Source organism: Rhinatrema bivittatum, chromosome 7 (genome assembly GCF_901001135.1).
Source record: "Rhinatrema bivittatum chromosome 7, aRhiBiv1.1, whole genome shotgun sequence".
Classification (NCBI taxonomy): Eukaryota; Metazoa; Chordata; class Amphibia; order Gymnophiona; family Rhinatrematidae; genus Rhinatrema; species Rhinatrema bivittatum.
In genome coordinates, this window is record NC_042621.1 from 281,471,888 (window position 1) to 281,492,880 (window position 20,993).

Sequence of the window (20,993 nt, forward strand, 5' to 3'; positions counted from 1 at the left end):
GAGTCCCCTATATTTAGGCTTCTAGTTGCATTAGGGTTCTAAATTTAAGAGCTATAGGGGTGGAGTTAGGCAGGGAAACAATTAGGTGCTTAGCAGGGATTTTCAGAATGTGGCAACTAACTTAGGAGCTTAAATCAAGACAAATGAATTGGAACCCTAAATACAGACTTCTAAGATTTAGGGCCTAAATATAGGTGAATTTTTAGCTGAAAACTTAAAGTTTGGTTGAAAATAGGATGCCAACTTAGGTACTTAACTAAGGGGCCTATATTTAGGAGCTCATTTTTAAAAATAATGGCCTCATTATCTTCTGTTGAGAATCGGTCTGCACAAATAGCAGGAACGTACTTGTGACAAACATGAAAAGGGAATGCATGTGTATACTTTCTCTTTGAAATTTGGAGCAGCGTTCATGCATAAAAGATGCCCACAGACTTTGCACAAAAGTAGCTGGTTCGAAAATTGTTCCCTTAAAAACTAGAGGGGGGAAAATAGGGAAGATTTACAGATGCCATCCATTACAGACTAAACATTTTAAACATACCTGTATGTCAATATCAGCAGATATAGAATAGAAATAAGTGTATGCCCCGAAAACCTGCTCCTGCGCGCGCCAAGCCTATTTTGCATAGGCGATGCACATATGTCCCAGAGCTTTGAAAAAGGGGCAGGAAGGGGGCGGGGTGGAGCAGGAGCCTCCAGGGACAGCGGCCATTTGCCGCTGTGCCCGGGATCACGGGCTGGCCGATGGCCGGTGCGCGCAATCTACGCCTGGGCGCAACTCATAGGATAAAGGTAAGAGGGGGTTTTAGGTAGGGCTACAATAATGTGTTACATTTACACACATACAAGTAAATTTTCAAAGGCCTACGCACTTAAACCCCAGTACATGCACAAGTGCCGGGTCTCTCCAAAGGGGCTGGCCAGGGGGAAGGGTCTGGGCAGGGAAGAATGGGGCGGAGGGCGGGCCAGAGGAGATGTAAGTAATAAAATAAAACATTTTGGGAAAGTTAGGTTAGGTTTAGGGGGTGGGGAGGAGAGGGGAAGAAGGAGGAAGTTTAGGTAGGGGGGTAGGGAAGTTCCCTCCCAGTCCACTCCTTAATTGCAACGGACTGAGAGGGAACTGGGGGAGGCCCGATGGCGTAGCTGCGTGTATTTAGTGAAAATTTGCCCCCCCCTGCACGCGCTGCCCACACATGCCGCGGATTTTAAAATCCAGCGCACATCTGCGCGCGGCCATCAGATTTTATAACATGCGCCGGGAGCCATGTGCACATGGACGGCCGCGCGCTTCTTTGAAAATCGATGCCATAATTCGTTTGAAAATTGCCTCCCTTTACCATGTAGTAAATGCCTTAGCAAAGTGATAATGCAAGGTATTTCAATACTGTATATTATCTCCCTCCTCAAAAACTTGGCACAGTGCCAGAATGGTAATGAACTGATTTGCATGCAAATCAGCTAATTACTAGGCAATCTCATGTAAATCAAATGAAATGGCTAGCATCAAAATTCACAAGCCACATTATTGAAGCCAAAGGTAGCTACATCTCAAGAGGGGTAGATAACGTCCCCTGGGAACACTGCATGTCCTGATGCTCCTGAGACTCATGTTAAAGAGCCCATGAGACTCAAATAATCATAGGTACTGAACCGCCCCCCACCCCCACCCCCCAGGGTCTGATAAGACCACGTGTCCCAAACCCCTGCCATCCCATGAGGTGGCCCAATGGTCACAATGTTTAAAAAAGAATAAAATACTCCTGTTCAGAACCACACCCTCTTTTGTCATAAAATGACTCCCTTGGGCCTTCTACCCCCCCTACCCCCATCGCTTGCATTCATTTCCCTGGTTGTTCAGTGAGGATCAGAGTGCCCCCTAGGGCTCCAAATCCTGTGCCGACATTTTCAATATGACGCTGCTTGGCCAATTTAATGCTTTTGCCCCATCATATGATGCTGGCTTTTCTGCACGCTTTGGGACACTTTGTGTGTTTCTACGTAGTCTCCCATCTGTGGAAACCTTTGCAGCTTAGTACATTGGTCTCTCAGGATCCTATTTTATTAAGTTCTATCCAGGAGCCACAAAATGCAAGTTACTGTGTTAAAAGAGCACTCAGTGGACTCCATTCTCATTACTGCTTTTGAAAATTCTAAGACCCGGATTCAAGAGCTGAGCAAATAATGCTCATTAACTTATAGAGTTCATCATATTCCTATGCAATTTAAAGCTGAACCCTTACTTATAGTAATGTAACAGAAAATTATCTACTGTAGCTAATAGTGCCACTAGTTCAGCACTTTTTAACTCCTCTGATTCAATCTATCCATCTCTTCATTATCCAGAGGTGCAATAATTTAAGGGGCAGATTTTAAAACCTGCGCGCAGGCGCAGATTTGTTCGCACAACCTGGTGCAAACAAATCTACACTTGATTTTATAACATGTGCGCGCTGACGCGCGCACATGTTATAAAATCCAGGGTCGGCGCGCGCAAGGGGGTGCACAATTGTGCAACTTGCGTGCGCCGATCCGCGCAGGCTGCCTCTGTTCCCTCCGAGGCCGCTCCGAAATCGCCGGGAGCAACATGCACATGGACGGCCGCGCACTTCTTTGAAAATCGATCCCATAATTTGTTTGAAAATTGCCTCCCTGTACCATGCCTTAGCAAAGTGATAATGCAAGGTATTTCAATACTGTATATTATCTCCCTCCTCAAATATTTGGCACAATGCCAGAATGGTAATGAACTGATTTGCATGCAAGTTAATGAGCATTATTTGCTCAGTTCTTGAATCCGGGTCTTAGAATTTTCAAAAGCACTAATGAGAATGGAGTCCATTGAGTGCTTTTTTAACACAGTAACTTGTATTTTGTGGCTCCTGGACAGAACTTAATAAAACAGGATCCTGAGAGACCCTCCAAGGCCGCTCCGAAATCGGAGCGGCCTTGGAGGGAACTTTTCTACTGCTCCCCCCCCCCCCCACCTTCCCCTATCTAACCCACCCTCCAGCCCTAACTAGATCCCCCCACCTTTATTTCAGAAGTTACGCCTGCCCATGGCAGGCGTAACTTGCGCGCACCGGCGCGCCATCCCCTGGCACAGGCTGCTGTGCCGGAGGACTTGGGACCACCCCCAGACTGCCACCATGCCCCCGGACCCGCCCCTTCCCACCCCTTTTTCGAAGCCTCAGGACATACGTGCGTCCTGGGGCTTGGGGCGCGCAGGGGCAGCTTTTCGGGGGTTACACGCGTAACCCTTTGAAAATCTGCCCCATTATTTTTAAAGTGGAATGATCAGATTCAAACTTTGTATGAAGTCCAACCATGGTCTTGGCATTTATTCTACTTGGTGTTCGTCACAATTTATACAAGCTTCACAAAAAGCTTGATATTGACATCTTTCCTTCCATATGTTGTGTTAAAGATAAATGTGCATAGTATTGGTTTTTTTTAGAGATGGTAGAACAACTTTTGCATCAAAAGTATAATGCATGATAAGTGAAGTTTTCAACTTAATTTTTCACCCAAATATAGAAACATATTAAAAATAGGCAAGTAATTTTGCATTTATTGTTTGAAAATTTTGCAAAACTCAACTTTTCTTGAAACTGATAGCGCTGCTTAGTTGAATAAGTAGGACTCATCCAACTAAGTGGTGGCCACTAAATATCAGGCTACATTCAGCAATCATCACTTAGCCAGATAAGCCATTTATCCAGCTAAATCGATAGCTGGATAGGTCAGGGATGGGCAATGGGTGTAATAGGATGGTGTTGCTTATCCAGTTAACTTAGCTGGTTAAGTTCCGATGTTCCAACTTCTACGGTTAATCAGCTAATTTAGCCAGATATAAGTTGTCCAGCTAAGTGGCAGTTTAAAACCGAATAATCAGTAGCATAGCTGTGTTGCTGATTATCCTATGTAAGTTAGCTGGATAAGTCTTATCCAGCTAACTTACATAAATGTTTAGCTTTCAATATTGTGCCCATTGTTCTTTAATTTTACAAGAATGCTACTTTTGCGAAAATTCATTCATTTATTTCTTTATTTTGTTATTTAAAGTTTATTAACATTTTCATCGATAATACAACTTCATGATGGTGTTACATACACATGAAAACAAGCAATATGCATCTTATGTAACATTATCCATGTCAACAGTTTGCAAACATTAGTATATAACCCAAGTCTCAAGTTTCCATCCCATACCCCCCCCCCCCCACCCCAACCCTAAGTATACTTCTTATACCTTTCCTGGCAGTAGAAATATTACCCAAGACATTTATCTTGTGTCAAAGATGCGGGCTACAGATTCCAAGATGCACGGCCCATGTTCTGTTATGTTTTACTTGTGAAGATCCACATAGAGTGGTGTGTAAAAGTGAATAACACTTACAGAATCCCACTATGTAATCCATTGGTATGTGTTAATGAATATTCCATAATCTATTACTTGTGTCCCCCTACTACAGTAAGATAGACCTCTATATTCCTCCCCAAACCCTCAAGAAATTCAGGGAGGTGGTCCATCAAAGTCCCTGCTTCAACTCTTACAATCTCATCACGAGATAGGATGCCACACTTTAAGATGAAAAGCCATCCTATCGTTCTGTATTGCAGTAAGATAATCAAGTCATCGGTGGGCCAATAGTTTAGCCTTTATTTCTGACAAAGTTCATTTATTTTGAACGTTCACTTGCAGGATTTCAGGGCCTATGCAATGAACTTTAGTGTGAACTTTAAGGCCCTCGTGTGCACGCTAAATATAACAAGCTATGCAGGAAGGCCTTACTGTGCATGGTAGGGGGATAAGAAACAATGTTAATGTGAGCATGCGAAAATTTACATACAAACGAAGGAACATGATTTGGAAATGAGGGGATTATAAGCTCATGCTGAATATCATGCTTTACCCGTCCTCCATGTGTCCAGTAACCGGATGCTATTTAATGTCTACTAGGACCTAGTGTTGACTTATTAATGTGAACATATTTACCAAGGTCACGCTAAATAGCATGTGCATGTTAAAATGAGCATGTGCTTCAGAGGGCTCAGTGACAGTAACTGGAAACAGAGGGCCTGAAAAATGAAGGCCATGGACAGGAGATGACCCATAGGCCCTTGGTGATAAATATACCTGGCTATTCTTCTCTTTGCCAAAACAAAATAAAGCTAACACTTACTTTATGAGGGAATGTGTACACACATTCACATGTTCATCCTGCAAATAAATCTTCTCAAACAAAACAGTAACACACATAACAGAGACTCTTCAAGCATTGCTCCTTGTCGTACAAGGCAGAGAGGTTTCGTACTGGTGAAGAAATAAAGAGGCTTCAAGGTGTCAGCATGATTCTTAGGATCGATGCTATCACTGCTATGGTTAGTCTGGCCACTGAGCAATGCAGGCATTCAGAGATTTCACTCTTAACAGCAGTGTCTTTCCTCTGCACTGATAAACAAGCTCCATGTTCCAGGCTGTACACCCCTTGGAAGCCAGCAAATGGAACCAGGAAGAAAAGAGAACTGAGCATGCTCAGCTGTTTGTGCTCATGGTATTTAGTTTCTCCTCAATAAGTAACATGCTCATACTATTTAATCAATGCATTTTCGTTAAGTAGCTTTTCAATGTTCTTGTTAAATGTTTTTATGAGCCAGTGCTAAATTTGGTTTTGCATAAATCTATGTGGCAGTTTGTTAATTTTGGATAGAACTGAGTTTGGAGAGACGTTTTTGTAATTACCCAAAGTTAAAATTTCATTCCACAATTATTTTGATGAATTAAAAATAAGAAAAGCATTAAGAAAGAAAAAAAAAACCCATGAATGCTGGTTAAATGTCATTGGATTTTTGTAGGAACCTAAAACAGTTACAGTACTTCATTTATGAATAACAACCATTAACAGAAACCAGCTAAAGTATGAAAGCTGGTAAAGGGCAGGGATATATAATGGAGGAGGAGGTATGCAGAACCAAGCAAGCATTGACAACCTAGGTTATGTGCCAACTGCCTTTTAAAAAAATAAATGTGCTTCTGTTGTAGGAAACATTGGCACTGAACTGTCTTACACTGATCCTAGCATGTTCATCTCGTCCGATGGAGGAAATACCTGGAGACAGGTACAGCATAGCATGTTTATTGTGATAATAAGACTTGTTTATTTGGTGACTAGTTATGGTGCAGAAGAGAAAAATGTGCAAATACTGTTGATTTAACATTCACAGTTACATTTCTAATTGGTCAACAGCCTTTCAACGAGATACCTTGCTGGTGCCCTAGAGGACATTCCATGGAAATAGTAGCACAAAATGATAAATGGTTTTTCATATCAGATATATTGCTTTCAATGCATTGTCTATTGCTGTAGCTGGAAGTTATCCTTTATATACCACAGACTTGTATGGGCATTTCTAATATGCAGGCAATGGGAAAACAGGTAAAGAGAATGGGGTCAGAAGAAAGTGAGAAAAATGTTCTAAAATATTGTTGTTTTTCTAAAATTTCATTTTATATTACCTTAAGCAAAACATAAACAAAAACAAAGAAAAGGTGCCATTTTAGGATTAATAACCTTTATTTCTACAATATTTGCTTATTCTTTATGAGCACTTGCTTGATGCTAATATGCAAATATAAGTTCCTTGACATTTCTGTGGTATGTCCTGATACATAGCACAGTATATGACGCCAGGAAAACCACTGAGTAAAGTGTTACTGAATGATGCCTTCTCGCAATTGGGTAGATTTTCAAAGAAAACTGCTTAAATGGGAAGTTAACTGGTTTATTTAAGCCTGTTAACTTTGTCCGGATATTCGACTGTGCTAACCAGTAAGAACAGTGGCTGAATAACCAGTTAAAATTGACCGCACAAATCCATTTTTGTACGGACAGAATTTAGCAGGGTGAGAGGGTTAAACTGGAAAATGGACCCTTACGTATAACAGCAAATGAGCTCTTGTACCCCTACAAAGGAGTTCACTGTGTCCTCACTCGATGCCTGTCATGGTCGTTCACAGATCTTTGAAGAAGAATACAATGTTTGGTATCTAGACTGGGGTGGAGCACTTGTGGCCATGAAGCGTACCTCACTGCCGATCAGGCATCTGTGGTAAGAACAAGCTGTTTCTTGTTTTCTAACTGAGGAGGCTTTCCCTGTGCCTGGGTGTTAGGAAGCAAGTCTCTATTATAACACGCGCTGCCGTAACCCTTCATTCGCAAACCATTGGCCACACAAGTTTGCCAAAGTTGTATCGTTGGCCTTAGTCCAAAGATGTCTCTAGGACGTTGATTTCTTGTGCATTTTCAAATATTCAGAGAAATGGCAGGGCTGTACGTTGTGTTGGCTAGCAAGAGCATCACTTTGTGCAGCACTGAAAAAAAAATGAAAAAGTAGTCAGAAAACAGAAATAGAGAAGGTGACAACAGCAATGAAAGGCCATCGAGTCTAGCCAATACCCTTTCTATTGTGGTATTGCAGATCCTACTGGATCTTTGTCATTACCTTCACATTCTCAGAGCTAAATACCTTCTGTGCTTACCCTGTGCATTTCTGAATTCTGATACTGCTGCCTCCACCATTTCCATTGGGAGGCTATTGTATGTATCCATCACCTTTTCTATGAATAAATATTTCCTGATGTTGCAAACTCATACTATGATTCCTTGTTCTAGATATTCCTTACCGCTGAAAGAACCAGCCTCTTGTGCATGTTTTATACCTTTGAGCTGTCTGATGTTTCTGTCATTTCTCCTCTCCCCTGTATCTCTTTGGGGCCTATTTATTAAGCAGTGCTAATATGTTAACATGTGGTAAGCAGCATTTATCATGTGTTAAAACACGTTGGTGCAGCAAAAAACAGAAAGAATGCAGAACTTACAGTATTCAGTGTGCCAGTAAACTGGAAAACTATTTGGGTAACATCATATTCAGTGTAACATAGCCAGATAAGTATTTCTCTGAATATACCTGGAAAAAGTTACCTGGATTAAGTTATCTGGCAAACTTTAGGATAGGTATTTTTCCAACCAGACTTACCCACCAGGCTGGCATCATTTTCTTGTAAGGAAAAATTGACAATGGTATTCAGTTTACTGGCACCAGTTACAATTGCAAAACAGGTAAGGTAGAAGCTACAGGGGTTTGCTCTAGCCCAGGGCTTCCCAAACTGTGGGTCAGGACCCCAAATGGGGTCACAAAACCTTCAGCTGGGGTCACAAATGCCTCAAATGTCAGCACTTTTCAGGTGGCAGCAGCATTAGAGGAAGGGGGGGGGGGCTGAGAAATCAGCTGGAGGGGGCAATGTGAATGAATGGGATGAGAATGAGAAGAGAATGAGGATCGAATGAAAGGGAGGGGATGACAGGAAGATCAGTTGGGGGTTACAAGAAGGGCTTTGGGGAGAGAGGATCATCTGGGGGGATGTGAAATGGACTGGATGGAGCAGAGGTTGAGAGAGAGGATCATCTGGGGGGATGTGTAATGGACTGGATGGAGCAGAGGTTGAGAGAGAGGATCATCTGGGGGGATGTGAAATGGACTTCATGGAGCAGAGGTTGAGAGAGAGGATCAGCTGGGGAGGGTGAGGACTGATTGTTGGAGGGGGACCACACGCCTGCTAATTGTTTGGGTTGTCTTCTGGGATCATGTGAATTTTCAAGGGCTAAAGGTTTGGGAAGCCCTGCTCTAGCCTGTGAGGAAAGAAGACTTGGAGTACGAAGCGTGAAGAAGGATAGGTGGGATTAGGGAAGGACCTGGAAAAGATTTGCGATTTTTCTTTTGTTTTTTTCCTGGTGGTGGTGGGAATTGCCTCTTGTTTTTTGTTTGTTTTCCTTTGTTGTTTTGGTTTTTTTTCTTTTCTTTTGATTTGTATTAGGGTTTTTATTTCATTTCAAGTACATGAACTGAAATAAACAATGAAATGGAAAAATATGAAAAAAAACAACAACAAAACAAATGAAAAAAAAATATGTGCCCACCCCTATCTCAAAACAGTGAGATTTTAGAATAGATTTGACACACTGACTCAGGAAGTCTATGCTAGGCAAATAGTGCACAAAGGTGGAACCTGTGGAGCTGAAAGTTCGTGGTGGAATAGAAGGGTGCAGATAAGAGTGATTAGCCTCGTGAGCGGAGTTCACAAGGATATGGTTAAAGCGGGAGAAGAGAAAATAAGTAATGAAGAGCTACAGAATGCATGTGTAGATGAGTAAGAGAAGCTTGAACTCTATATGGTAGCAGATGGGGAGCCAATGAAGCATCTTGAGAAGAGGGGCTACATGGCCATAATGACACAGAAGGAAGTTAAGTCATGCAATCAAATTTTGAATAGATTGCATTGGAGAATGATGGTTCAGTGGAAGGCCCATGAAGAACAAGTTAATGTAATCTAAGCAGGAGGTGATAAGAGTGGATATACATTTTGAAAGCATGCTGATAATGGAAGGGATGGATTTTGGTGATGTTATAGAGCAGGAGTCTTCAAACTTGGTTCTCATGGCCACAAATCAGTTCAGTTTTCAGTATTTCCTAAATGAAAATGCATGAGATCGATAAGTATACAATGGAGACAGTGAATGCAAATAGAACTCATGCATATTCATTGTAGAAATCCTAAACTACTACGACTCACAAGGACAGAGTTTGGGGACCCATGTTATAGAGGAAGAAACAACATGTTTTAGTAGTATTTTAGATTGGTGGAGAGAAGGGAGACAGAGGCATCAAAATGCACCTCAAGGTTTCAGGCTGAGGGAAGGGGGAAGATGAGAGTGCCATCTACACAGACAGGAAAAGAGGAAAGAGGAGAAGTGAATTTGGGTGAGGAATGGGGCAGTAAGACAAGAAATTCTGTCTTGGCCATGTTAAGTTTAAGGTGATAGTGGAACATCTAGGCGGCAATTTCAGAGAAGGCAGCTGAGATTTGGAACCAGATTCTTTTATTTATTTGCCAAGTTTGGTCTCAAAGCAGATTACAGAATTAAGACTTAGATAGATATAACATGGTTAATGTAGTTAACACTGAGTGCCATTGTATGGCATAAAGATCAAATGTGTGAAAATAAACATTAATATTCTCAATGAGCAAGCTGAGGAAAGGCCTGGTTGAATAGCCATGCCTTGGCTTTTTTCCAGAAAGCAACGTAGTTTGGTTCCTAGTGGATGGGTAAAGGAACCTCATTCCAGATCTTAGGAGTATAGCAGCTGAAGGTTCTTAGTCTTGTGCAGTTAAATTTGGCAGAAGTCAGAAGTGGGATGGAAAGAAGGGCCTTTTTTGAGAATTGGAGTTCTCTAGCTGGGGTGTAGAAGGCAAGGAGGTGGGTGTGATACTCCAGGCCCTGTTTGTTCACACATTTTAAGATGAAGCAGAGGATTTTGAATTTAATCCTGATTTCACTCAGTAGCCAATGTAGTCTGTAGAAGATGGTTGTTATGTGGGATGATGGCGTGGTCCATATCCGGATTCTGGCTGCCGTGTTTTGCATGAGTTGTAGTTGTTTCAAGCAGGTCTGGGAGATACTGTTCAGAAGAGAATTATAGTAATCTAAATAACTAGTGATTAATGCATGGATAACTCATGCAAGGTTGTGCTGATTGAAGTAGTAGCATAGTTGCTGGATCTGGTGGAGGTACATAAAGGACTGTCTCACTACTTTAGAGATGTGGGCTTTCATAATGAGGGGAGGGTAGGGTCGAGTTGGACCCCCTACACTTCATATATAGTCTTTGAGCTGGAGGGGGGGGGGGGTGCCTGATAGGAAGGGAATGAACTGTAGAGGGTAATCTTGCTGACCTAACCAGAGGAGTTCAGATTTGGAGGGGTTACATTTGAGTTTATGGTTGTTGAGCCATTCGGCTACTGCTGTCAGACAGTTGTTGAAATTGACAATGGGAGCAAGTTGGTCAAATCCAAGTTGGATGTAATCCATATACAGGTGACATTCAATGTTGAAGGATAGAATCAGGCCATAGATAGGATGAATGTGGATGTTGAAGAGAAAGAACAGAGCCCTCTAGATATTTTACAAATGAGGTTTTTATGGGTGGAATGTTCATTGGCCCACATGATTGAGTTATGTTGGACAGAAAAGACTGGAACTACCTAAGGGCAGTAAATTCAATGCTGATATTCTGTAGGCGCTGAATCAAGAGACTGTGATCAACTGTTCTGAAGGCGGCAGATGGTATGCATCCTAGGGTACTGAAGGAACTCAAAAATGAAATTTCTGATCTATTAGTTAAAATTTGTAACCTATCATTAAAATCATCCATTGTACCTGAAGACTGGAGGGTGGCCAATGTAACCCCAATATTTAAAAAAGGCTCCAGGGGCGATCTGAGTAACTATAGACCAGTGAGCCTGACTTCAGTGCCTGGAAAAATAGTGGAAACTATTCTCAAGATCAAAATCATAGAGCATATAGAAATACATAGTTTAATGGAATACAGTCAACATGGATTTACCCAAGGGAAGTCTTGCCTAACAAATCTGCTTCATTTTTTTGAAAGGGTTAATAAACATGTGGATAAAGGTGAACCAGTAGATGTAGTGTATTTGGATTTTCAGAAGGCGTTTGACAAAGTCCCTCATGAGAGGCTTCTACGAAAACTAAAAAGTCATGGAATTGGAGGCGATGTCCTTTCGTGATTACAAACTGGTTAATAGACAGGAAACAGAGTAGGATTAAATGGTGGAAAATGGTAAACAGTGGAGTGCCTCAGGGATCTGTACTTGGACCGGTGCCTTTCAATATATATATAAATGATCTGGAAAGGAATACGACGAGTGAGGTTATCAAATTTGTGGATGATACAAAATTATTCAGAGTAGTTAAATCACAAGCGGATTGTGATACATTACAGGAGGACCTTGCAAGACTGGAAGATTGGGCATCCAAATGGCAGATGAAATTTAATGTGGACAAGTGCAAGGTGTTGCATATAGGGAAAAATAACTCTTGCTGTAGTTACACGATGTTAGGTTCCATATTAGGAGCTACTACCCAGGAAAAAGTTCTAGGCATCATAGTGGATAATACTTTAAAATCGTTGGCTCAGTGTGCTACAGCAGTCAAAAAAGCAAACAGAATATTAGGAATTATTAGGAAGGGAATGGTTAATAAAACGGAAAATGTCATAATGCCTCTATATCACTCCATGGTGAGACCGCACTTTGAATACTGTGTACAATTCTGGTTGCCGCATCTCAAAAAATATATATTTGTGATGGAGAAGGTACAGAGAAGGGCAACCAAAATGATAAAGGGGATGGAACAGCACCCCTATGAGGAAAGGCTGAAGAGGTTAGGGCTGTTCAGCTTGGAGAAGAGACGGCTGAGGGGGAATATGATAGAGGTCTTTAAGATCATGAGAGGTCTTGAACGAGTAGATGTGAATCGGGTATTTACGCTTTCGAATAATAGAAGGACTAGGGGGCATTCCATGAAGTTAGAAAGTAGCACATTTAAGAGTAATCAGAGAAAATTCTTTTTCACTCAACGCACAATAAAGCTCTGGAATTTGTTGCCAGAGGTTGTGGTTAGTGCAGTTAGTGTAGCTTGGTTAAAAAAAGATTTGGATAAGTTCTTGGAGGAGAAGTCCATTAATGGCTATTAATCAAGTTTACTTAGGGAATAGCCACTGCTATTAATTGCATCAGTAGCATTGGATCTTCTTAGTGTTTGGGTAATTGCCAGGTTCTTGTGGCCTGGTTTGGCTTCTTTTGGAAACAGGATGCTGGGCTTGATGGACCCTTGGTCTGACCCAGCATGGCAATTTCTCATGTTCTTATGTTCTTAGAATGGAGTTACTAACTTGATATGTGTTTAGATGGATTTCATTCGTTCCGGTAGTACAGATTCAGTGCAATGACCTTTCCTAAAGCTGTATTGTTGGGGATGCAAGATGTTTCTCTCTTTGAGGAAAACAAATAGTTGCAAGTAGATTTCCTTTTCAACTATTTTAGATAAGAATGAGAGGCTGAAGATTAGGCAGCAGTTATCGATTATTTTGGGGGTCAGAGTTTGGTTTCATCAGTATTGGTTTGATTACTACTTTCTTAAGCTTGTTGGGAAGCAAGTATTAAGATAAGATGTTATTGATTATATTGGAGAGCCATTGAGCCAGTTCTTGCTTAAGATTGCAAATGAATCCTGAGGGAATTCACTCTAGTGGGCTGAGGGACTAGATAATTTGCTGGGGGATATTTTGCACCTTTTTAGGGGTGATGGTTCTGAAGTCAGCTGGAGGTATTGTCTGGAGAGAGTAGTGATCTTCCTGATGATAGAGATGATGTGGTTATTAAGGGAGGTGTGAAGGAGGGAGTGTTGTCAAAGAAGGAATGTATTGCTAGGATCTTATCCATGAAGAATTTAACAAAGTCCTCTGATGTGTGGCCCCCTGTGGAAGTGAAAGTGGCCTGAGAAATAGATATGGGTTCATACAGAATTCTAGCTGTTTGGAGATGTAGATCTTTTTTGCCTGATGAATGGCTGTCTATACTTCTTTGCATGCTCATTGCAGATACAGAGGTTCACGTCTGTTTTATGTTTCCATCAGGCTCATTCAAGTTGGAGGGATTGCTGTTTTAAGAGAAGACCTTTTTGAAACCAGGGAGAGTTCCAAGGGTGTTTCATTGGCCTAGAGTTGCATTGAAAGGTAGCACTGAGGGCATTTTTGCATGACAGTTGAAGTCTTCAAGATCTAGGAGTTTCTAAGGCAAAGTAGCCATATCACAGAGGATTCTGAGAGCTTGAGAAATGACTCAGGGTGGATGTCAGTTCATCATTACTTTGAAATGTTATGACTAGGCAGTCAAATTTGCTTATTTTTTGGGAAGCAATTAGAACATGAGCCAGAGAGTGACTAAAGATAATAGCAACACCTCCTCCTTGACCCATGTGATGTATAAGATAGATGGGCAGGACTGAGCTAGTATGACATTGTCAACCTCTCCAGTCCAGGTCTCCGTCAGGCAAAGGATATGAAGATTGTGTTCTTCAATGAGATTGAGGATGTAATGAGATTTACTGTTGGCTAAGTGGGCATTAAGGAGCCCAAGACTCAGAAAAATGGGAGAGATTTGTATATCCTTGGTGTAGTTACAGAATTGTAAATAAAGGGGGCGGAGATGTCTAATGCAAGGTTGTTTGGGTGTCTGAGGAGGTCTCCAACCCTATGTCACTTGGATAAGGAGAGCAGTCTATTTGAAGCACATGTGATTTGAAGGAGAGCAGTTTGAATCCTCTTTGTCTAACCTTTGTCAAACCTTTGTCATTGTTGATAATGACGTGTAGATATAGAGGCAATCATTATTTATTGATTGATTTATCTATCCCTCCCCCCCCTTAGAGTGAACAGGCAGTGTTCTTATGTGGAACACCTCTATTATACTTAACGGATTTAAAGAATCCCTTTATTATTTATGTATTTATTGTTGCTGAACTTGCTGGTATAGAAAGGTAGATCTTGGAGTCATCAGAAGAAAAATGGAACTGAAAGCCATAAGTGGAGATTAGAGCACCAAGGGAAGTGTAGAGTGAAAAGAGATGTTTGGCCTGACATTTTTATTTATTTTATTTAGATTTTTTTATGCTGCCTATAGCAGACGAACTGTGCTAAGTGGTTTACAACAAAATAAAATACAAATATAGTATACTTAATGATGCTAGCCCTCCTTGAATAATGATTGTGTGATTAGTTTCACTAATTTTCCTTTCAGCCTTTGGCCTGGAGCCACCCAGTTATATGTGGACTTCATATGTGTTGAGTAGTGATTGATATTTTTATTATTTCAATCTCTGTATTTGCAAATGTTTGGAATTTTTTTTTTTTTTTACTTTTCTTATTTTTCTGATACTCAACATATAGTTTCATTCAAGATTTTTATCTTGTAATTTTTTAGGTCCATATTCAGTGCGATTTGTCCAGCTAAGTTCAGATTTAGCCAGGCAAATGTTGAGATTTTAAAATCCTCACTTATTTCATTGCTTTTGAATTATCCAGATAAGTAGTTAGGATAAAACTTAGCTGGATCACTTGGAAGCATTCTGGGGAAGGTTTGGTAGAGTTAAGCTAGCCAGATAAGTTATCCAGCTGACTCTCCAGTATTCAAAGATAGCCATACAACTTATCTGGCTAACTCGATTGTGCCACAAAGCAGTCCAAAAGTTAGATAAAATTTATCTTTATCTTTAAGATAGTTGGGTATATTCATTGATGCTGAATATCACTACAAAGTTAACCTGACAAGTTTATCTAGTTAACCTTGTGGGCCAGTCAGTGGCTGAAAATGGATGCCATAATGTGTAAACTTTCTAAATAGAAGAAATAGATGAATCATAGAATGTTTCTTTGTAGAATCCAGGAAGCATTTTTTTTGGTTAGTTGTTTGCTTTGCTGCAAACATTTGGGGAGAATTCTGAAAACTGAAAATTAGTTCGATTCAAGTCAGCCATTTGAGGAAAATCTCTTTCCACAGCTGAAATTAAAAGCTTTCTGTATGTTTTTGAAGAAAACAGAATTATCCCTAATTTGGTGATGAGGAAATACGATTCCAAATAGCAGAACGGTTTTGAAGATTTCTGATAGAGCTGAGCAGTGACTTTCCCTATGGTACTTTTTCACATTTTTGAATCAGTATCACAGCAAAGTCCAAGTCTTTAGGTGGTTCATAGTCAAAGGCTTCGAGTGCATAATTTCTCCAGTTTGGAGCAATGCTTTCACTGGATTATTTTTGCCTCTTGCTGGCTTACTCCAGATGCTTATTGAGCAGGAAAGGTTTTGAAACTGATTCTTAAGAAGTATATATTTTTGTTTATTTAAATAACAGGTTGAGTTTTGATGAAGGAAGATCCTGGAGTAGGTACAGCTTTACTTCAGCTCCTCTGTTTGTCGATGGAGCCCTGGTAGAACCAGGCGTGGAAACACAAATCATGACGTAAGTAAGGCTTCAGTTAAAGATAGTAACATATCTGTGACTCCCCTCTCTCCAACAGTGATTCCCAACTGTGAACAAAACACACAGCAGCGTCTATAAATGGGTAGTCATGGAATCACTGTCCTGTCCCGTTGCACGTGCATGCCCCCCATTGGAACTTAAAGAACTACAAAGAGACATACATTTTTGGGTAAAAACTTGGCTGTAGCTTTATTTAGAATAGCAATTTTTACAATAACTCTCCCTGGCATTCATCTGGGCCTTTTCAGAATTTTTGCCTTGCCACTGTAAGAGGCTCTCCACCTCCCCACCCCAAAGGGTCCTCCATTACTGTACAGAGGGATGTAGTGTGGACCAATCAGCCCCAAAAGAAATGAAACTTTCTCGATGCCCGAGCAAAGCATTGCAAGTGATACAGGGAATGAAGACACTTTCTGTCGCTTTCAGGAAAAAAAAAAAAACCCAATACACTACCATGCAATCTGATGGTGTTCGAAAATAAATCCTTTACGGGAGCATTGATTCAGGTGAATGAAGTCAGTGTAATGCATAAAAAATATAGTGCACACCATACATTTAAACAAAAGACAGTACACAGCCCATAAATTAGTCATTGCAAATCTTCACACACTGTGGGATAGATATTCAAAGATATCTGGTTAAGTAAGTTAGCCAGATAAGACTTATCCGGCTAACTTACAAGGGATATTCAGCAACATAAAAATCTAGGTAGGTGGATAAGTCTCATCCAGCTATTGAGCAGGTCTAACTTATCTGGTTAACATAACCAGATAAGTAGCTCCTCCCCAGAACGCCCACATCCTTATCTGGCTATCTACTTAGCCAGATAAGTACTTATCCAGTGAAGTGGTAGCCACTAAATGGGACCAGATATTCCGCCACCGCCACTTAACCAGATCTATCCCTACTTATCCAGCTAAGTAGCGCTGAATTTCAGCCTCTGTGGGTTTTCTTCCTTCACCACCCGCTAGCTCTGAGGTACTCTTAGGAGAATGGGTCCCTCCCCGGGCTTCATCCTTTTTGGTACCTGCTTTCTGGGGTGCATATCTCTGTAGTCCTTCCCAATCTGGCAGTCCTTAACCAGTCTCCAAATAGAAATCCGCTGTTCAAACCTTAAGGCAAAATCTTCGGTGAAATGCAAGAAGGCTAAGACTAGCTCACTTTCACCGCGCTTCACCCCTTTTGATCTTCTCAATCTCACAATCCTCCTTGCTCCTCAAGAAATCTCCCTCTGCAGAGAAGGTCTGAAGGCTCCGACCTTGAGCCTCAGCCACCTTACTGGGATGGAAGACTGGACGAAAGACTGTAAACCAAAGTGGGCTCACGAGTTTTGATATATTCACTCCCACTGGGCAGTGTCAGAGAACACTCGCACTTCTGCTCTCTCTGACATTATACATCCAGAGTCTGTGAAGACTTTGATGCATATATTAAGAGACATTTTAGTGACATCATTACATGATATTTATGGAATTGCCTTCCTGTGGAATTACACTTATTAAATGATCTATTGACCGGTAGGTGCAAGATTGAATTTTGGTTATTTTTAATGCATTACTTGAATTAGAAAAAGATCATTTTGCTCCTGCAATTGATCTCTAAGCATAGCTGAATTGAATTACAGTTGCTTGTAATTTAGCTCCATTCGAGTTGTATGATTTTATTTTCTGATTTGTATAAGCTGTGCATTAAAATAATTATTTTACGTTACATATTCATGCATTTATGTATTTATATATGTTTTTAAGTCAGTTGTAATCCATTTTGGAGCAACATGAATAAGGCAAGAATGAAATGTGACAAATAAATAGTATAACAAAGATATGCCCCAATGGAATCCCTTGGTTCTGCTACTGACTTCTGCCAGGCGGCCGGTGAACCAAGAAAAAATCCTGAGTTTGGTCCCTTAAGCCTCCCTCCCCCCTCCTCCATATTTCTACCCCCTTTCCCTGGCCAGCCCACCCTCCTTTGACCCTGCACAAGGCCTGCTAGATCTGGGATGGAAGTTGCGCCATCTTATTCCAGGGCTCCTGGGACATGCAATCATTGGCTATGTTGTACCCTCGCCCTTAGGGGGTGATCCAACCTCAAGGTCTGATCCCTTCCTCCCTTCTGCATTTAACTTGACCACAAAGGCTTTTTGAATATATTTGCAGTCACATGAATCCTACCAATGAAGCTTCTTGGTTTGTAGTGCTATGCATGCCAGGGCCAAAAATGGCAAGATAAATGCTGCTTTTTTTTTTTAATTATGGATGGACGATGTGTGATCTGAAAAATAAAAACCCCAAACAATTAAATGACGTTGTAAACTAGCTGGTTGATCATTTTTTTCTATCTCTATGTATCCATATCTAGAGAGATACAGTATATATTATAGCTATAGAGATATAGATAGAAATAAATAGTACATTTTAAACATATTATTGCTATAATTTTTCTGTATTTGTTTTCTGGAGGGTGAGAGCCTTATTCGACCTCAGGTTTTACCCTTTGGCTTCTTATCCCTTACTGAGTCCTATCCAGGAGCACCTCAGCCTATTCAGGAGGCAAATAAAGTGCTGATAGGATGAGAGCAGAGAGTGCCTAGCACATGCTTTGCTCCCCCCCAAAATGAGAGCAACTCATTTTAAAAAACCCATTGCAGTGCGTTCTTCGTAGCACGGTGGGTCACTACTTTTAAATCCTTCATAGTCAGCCTTTATTTGATTTTATTGACCTCGTCCAAGATTCTTATTTTAATCTTGGGATTTTAACAATATGAAGCTAAACCTTTCTGTCAGGGTTTACCTTGCCTGCTTCGCAGAGCAAATCAAGGGCCCCGTATTCTTATTTCCTCACAGTGCGTGTGTCACATCTCTTGATTCATGACTTAGGTTTTGAATTGCTGCAAATTATCTTCATTTTAGTCTCCTTGGTGTTTAAAAACATGCTAAAATAGAATTATGACATAGAGTAATAATTCAAATTATTAACTTAAATATTTTAGAAGACGATGCGTGTTGATTTTCCCCCAGACTGTAAGTTGCCTAATAAACGCTGATCTTTTTTCTGGAAAACTGAATGAGACGTGAAGGCTGAGGATGTGGGCTGTCTTGATCACAGCAGTAGGCAGCCTGAGGGAAGCATGGCTTGGCTATGCTGAAACGCTCTTTCAAATTGCTAAGCCTTTCCATTTGACAGCGCAGCATGGTGGTGTTCCTTGATGGCCTCAGAATGGATCTTCTGTGGGTCCTAAAGATTTTATTGGGACAAAATGAATTCACTCACACAATAAAGTCACAAGGTTGCTATAAACTCAGGAGTCACTTCAGAGACGGACGTCCCCTGACCTTGAAGAGAAGAATATACTGAAAAAAATTCTGAACAAACTGAGCAAATTCTTGCCAGCTGTGGATCATTTCATGAAACACCCTGACTGCAGCACACTTTCCCCCCTGTTGAAATGTTTGTAGCTTGGGGACTACAGGCAAAAAGAGAGTCAATCCTCATAACCATAAGTCAGTTTCATGCTGAGTCAACCCAACAGCAAATACATTTCTCTTTTTTTTTTTTTATTTCAAGGAGATCTGTTCCTGATTCCATAAAGAGGATGATTTTCAAAGTCATTACCTGAGCAAATAGTGATTTACTCTGATAAATTGTCCGGATTGAAAACTGCCTTTCTCTATCCAGCCTAAAATAAATGTGGTCTTCCTTACAGGGCATACTTTACTTTTAACTGGGTTAAAAAGAGGCATTCCCATGGGTATGTTTAGACTGGGGGAGAAACACAGCACGTGTAGCTTTGATTTTCCAATGTAAAGGCATTATTTTATTCCTGTTTGGCTACCCACACAAATACCAGCATTAAAAGATACCTGTGTTAAAAGGATCTGCAGGCTTTGCATCTATGCAGGGCATTAAAAATGTCCCCAGATTGTATTATGCACCTCCATAGCTACCTACGTTTTTTTTTTTAGGATTTTAAATAAAGGAGCCTGGTAAACTAGGAATCAAACTTTAGAGATTCAGCCCTAGTAAATTTTCAATAGGGCCAATTTAGGAGCCTAACTTCCAAAGACAGGCACCTAAATCCTTTGAAATCTGATTTCAGCATTTCTATATCGCTTCTGTCAGTTTGAGAACAGCCTCACGTAAGCAACCTGAAATGTTCAGTTTTGTAGATAATTTTCGTCAGTCCTGCTTTATATGACTTGGAAACACTCTGGCAATATGAGAAGACACAAGTTGTCCAGTGTCCAAGTGAAGAACCAGAAGCTATAGAATACCTGCAGAATGTTTAATAAATGCACCGTGGACTCTGCAAAGTGATGTGACAACCGGGAGGGCAATTTCTTAACAGTCTGTGGAAATCTCAGGATGTTGCATGCTTAAGCTGAACCCGGTTTCCAGGCAAACTTACATGCAAGTGTTCACAATGACTATTCTGCTAGCCAATCTCCCTGCACCAGTTACACCAAGAAGGAAGCATGTAAATCCTAACCCCGCCCAGACTCTGCCCTCCCGAACACCTCTGCACGAGGCACACAATTCTTTGGGTTTTTTTCATTTCAGGTTTTTTTTAGGCTCGTTTCCCAAACAAAAAATAAACATTAAAAACAAAAAAAAATGTCTGCCCCCCATAACAAAAAAACAAAAACCAAAATGGCCCTTCCTGGACCTTCTGACCCCACTCCGGCCCCTGCAAGAAAATTGCAGAGCCCAGGCAAACCCAGCCGGACTGACCTCAGGCCTCCCTGGGCCTCTGCCACCCCAGAAATACTTTTGGGGGGCCAGAAACATCGGGGTCTACATCAGGAAGATGAAAACGGGTAACAACAATGCCCGCTCACTCTGCTGGAGATTTAAAATGGCGCCGGTGGCCCCTGGCGTCTTTGGCGCCCGTCTCAGGTACAGCAGACATGAAACAAATTAAGTGAAACAAAACATTGAACTGGAATAAAATAAAATAAAATCCAAAGCAAGGGGTTATGATTAACTTTGTGTATTTTTACTATATTGCTTTAAAATATATATTTTTTTTTTTTTG

The 20,993-nt window shown here is 40.9% G+C and overlaps 1 protein-coding gene across 1 annotated transcript in view; it reads left to right on the forward strand.

The window, feature by feature from the left end:
- SORCS3 (sortilin related VPS10 domain containing receptor 3) overlaps nt 1–20,993 on the forward strand; it is a 1,039,444-nt gene that overhangs the window by 758,698 nt on the left and 259,753 nt on the right. Inside the window, exons 13-15 of the mRNA XM_029610742.1 lie at nt 6,047–6,123; nt 7,022–7,113; nt 15,833–15,940. Of these exons, the coding sequence (XP_029466602.1) occupies nt 6,047–6,123; nt 7,022–7,113; nt 15,833–15,940 (277 nt within the window). The remainder of the gene's footprint in view (nt 1–6,046; nt 6,124–7,021; nt 7,114–15,832; nt 15,941–20,993) is intronic.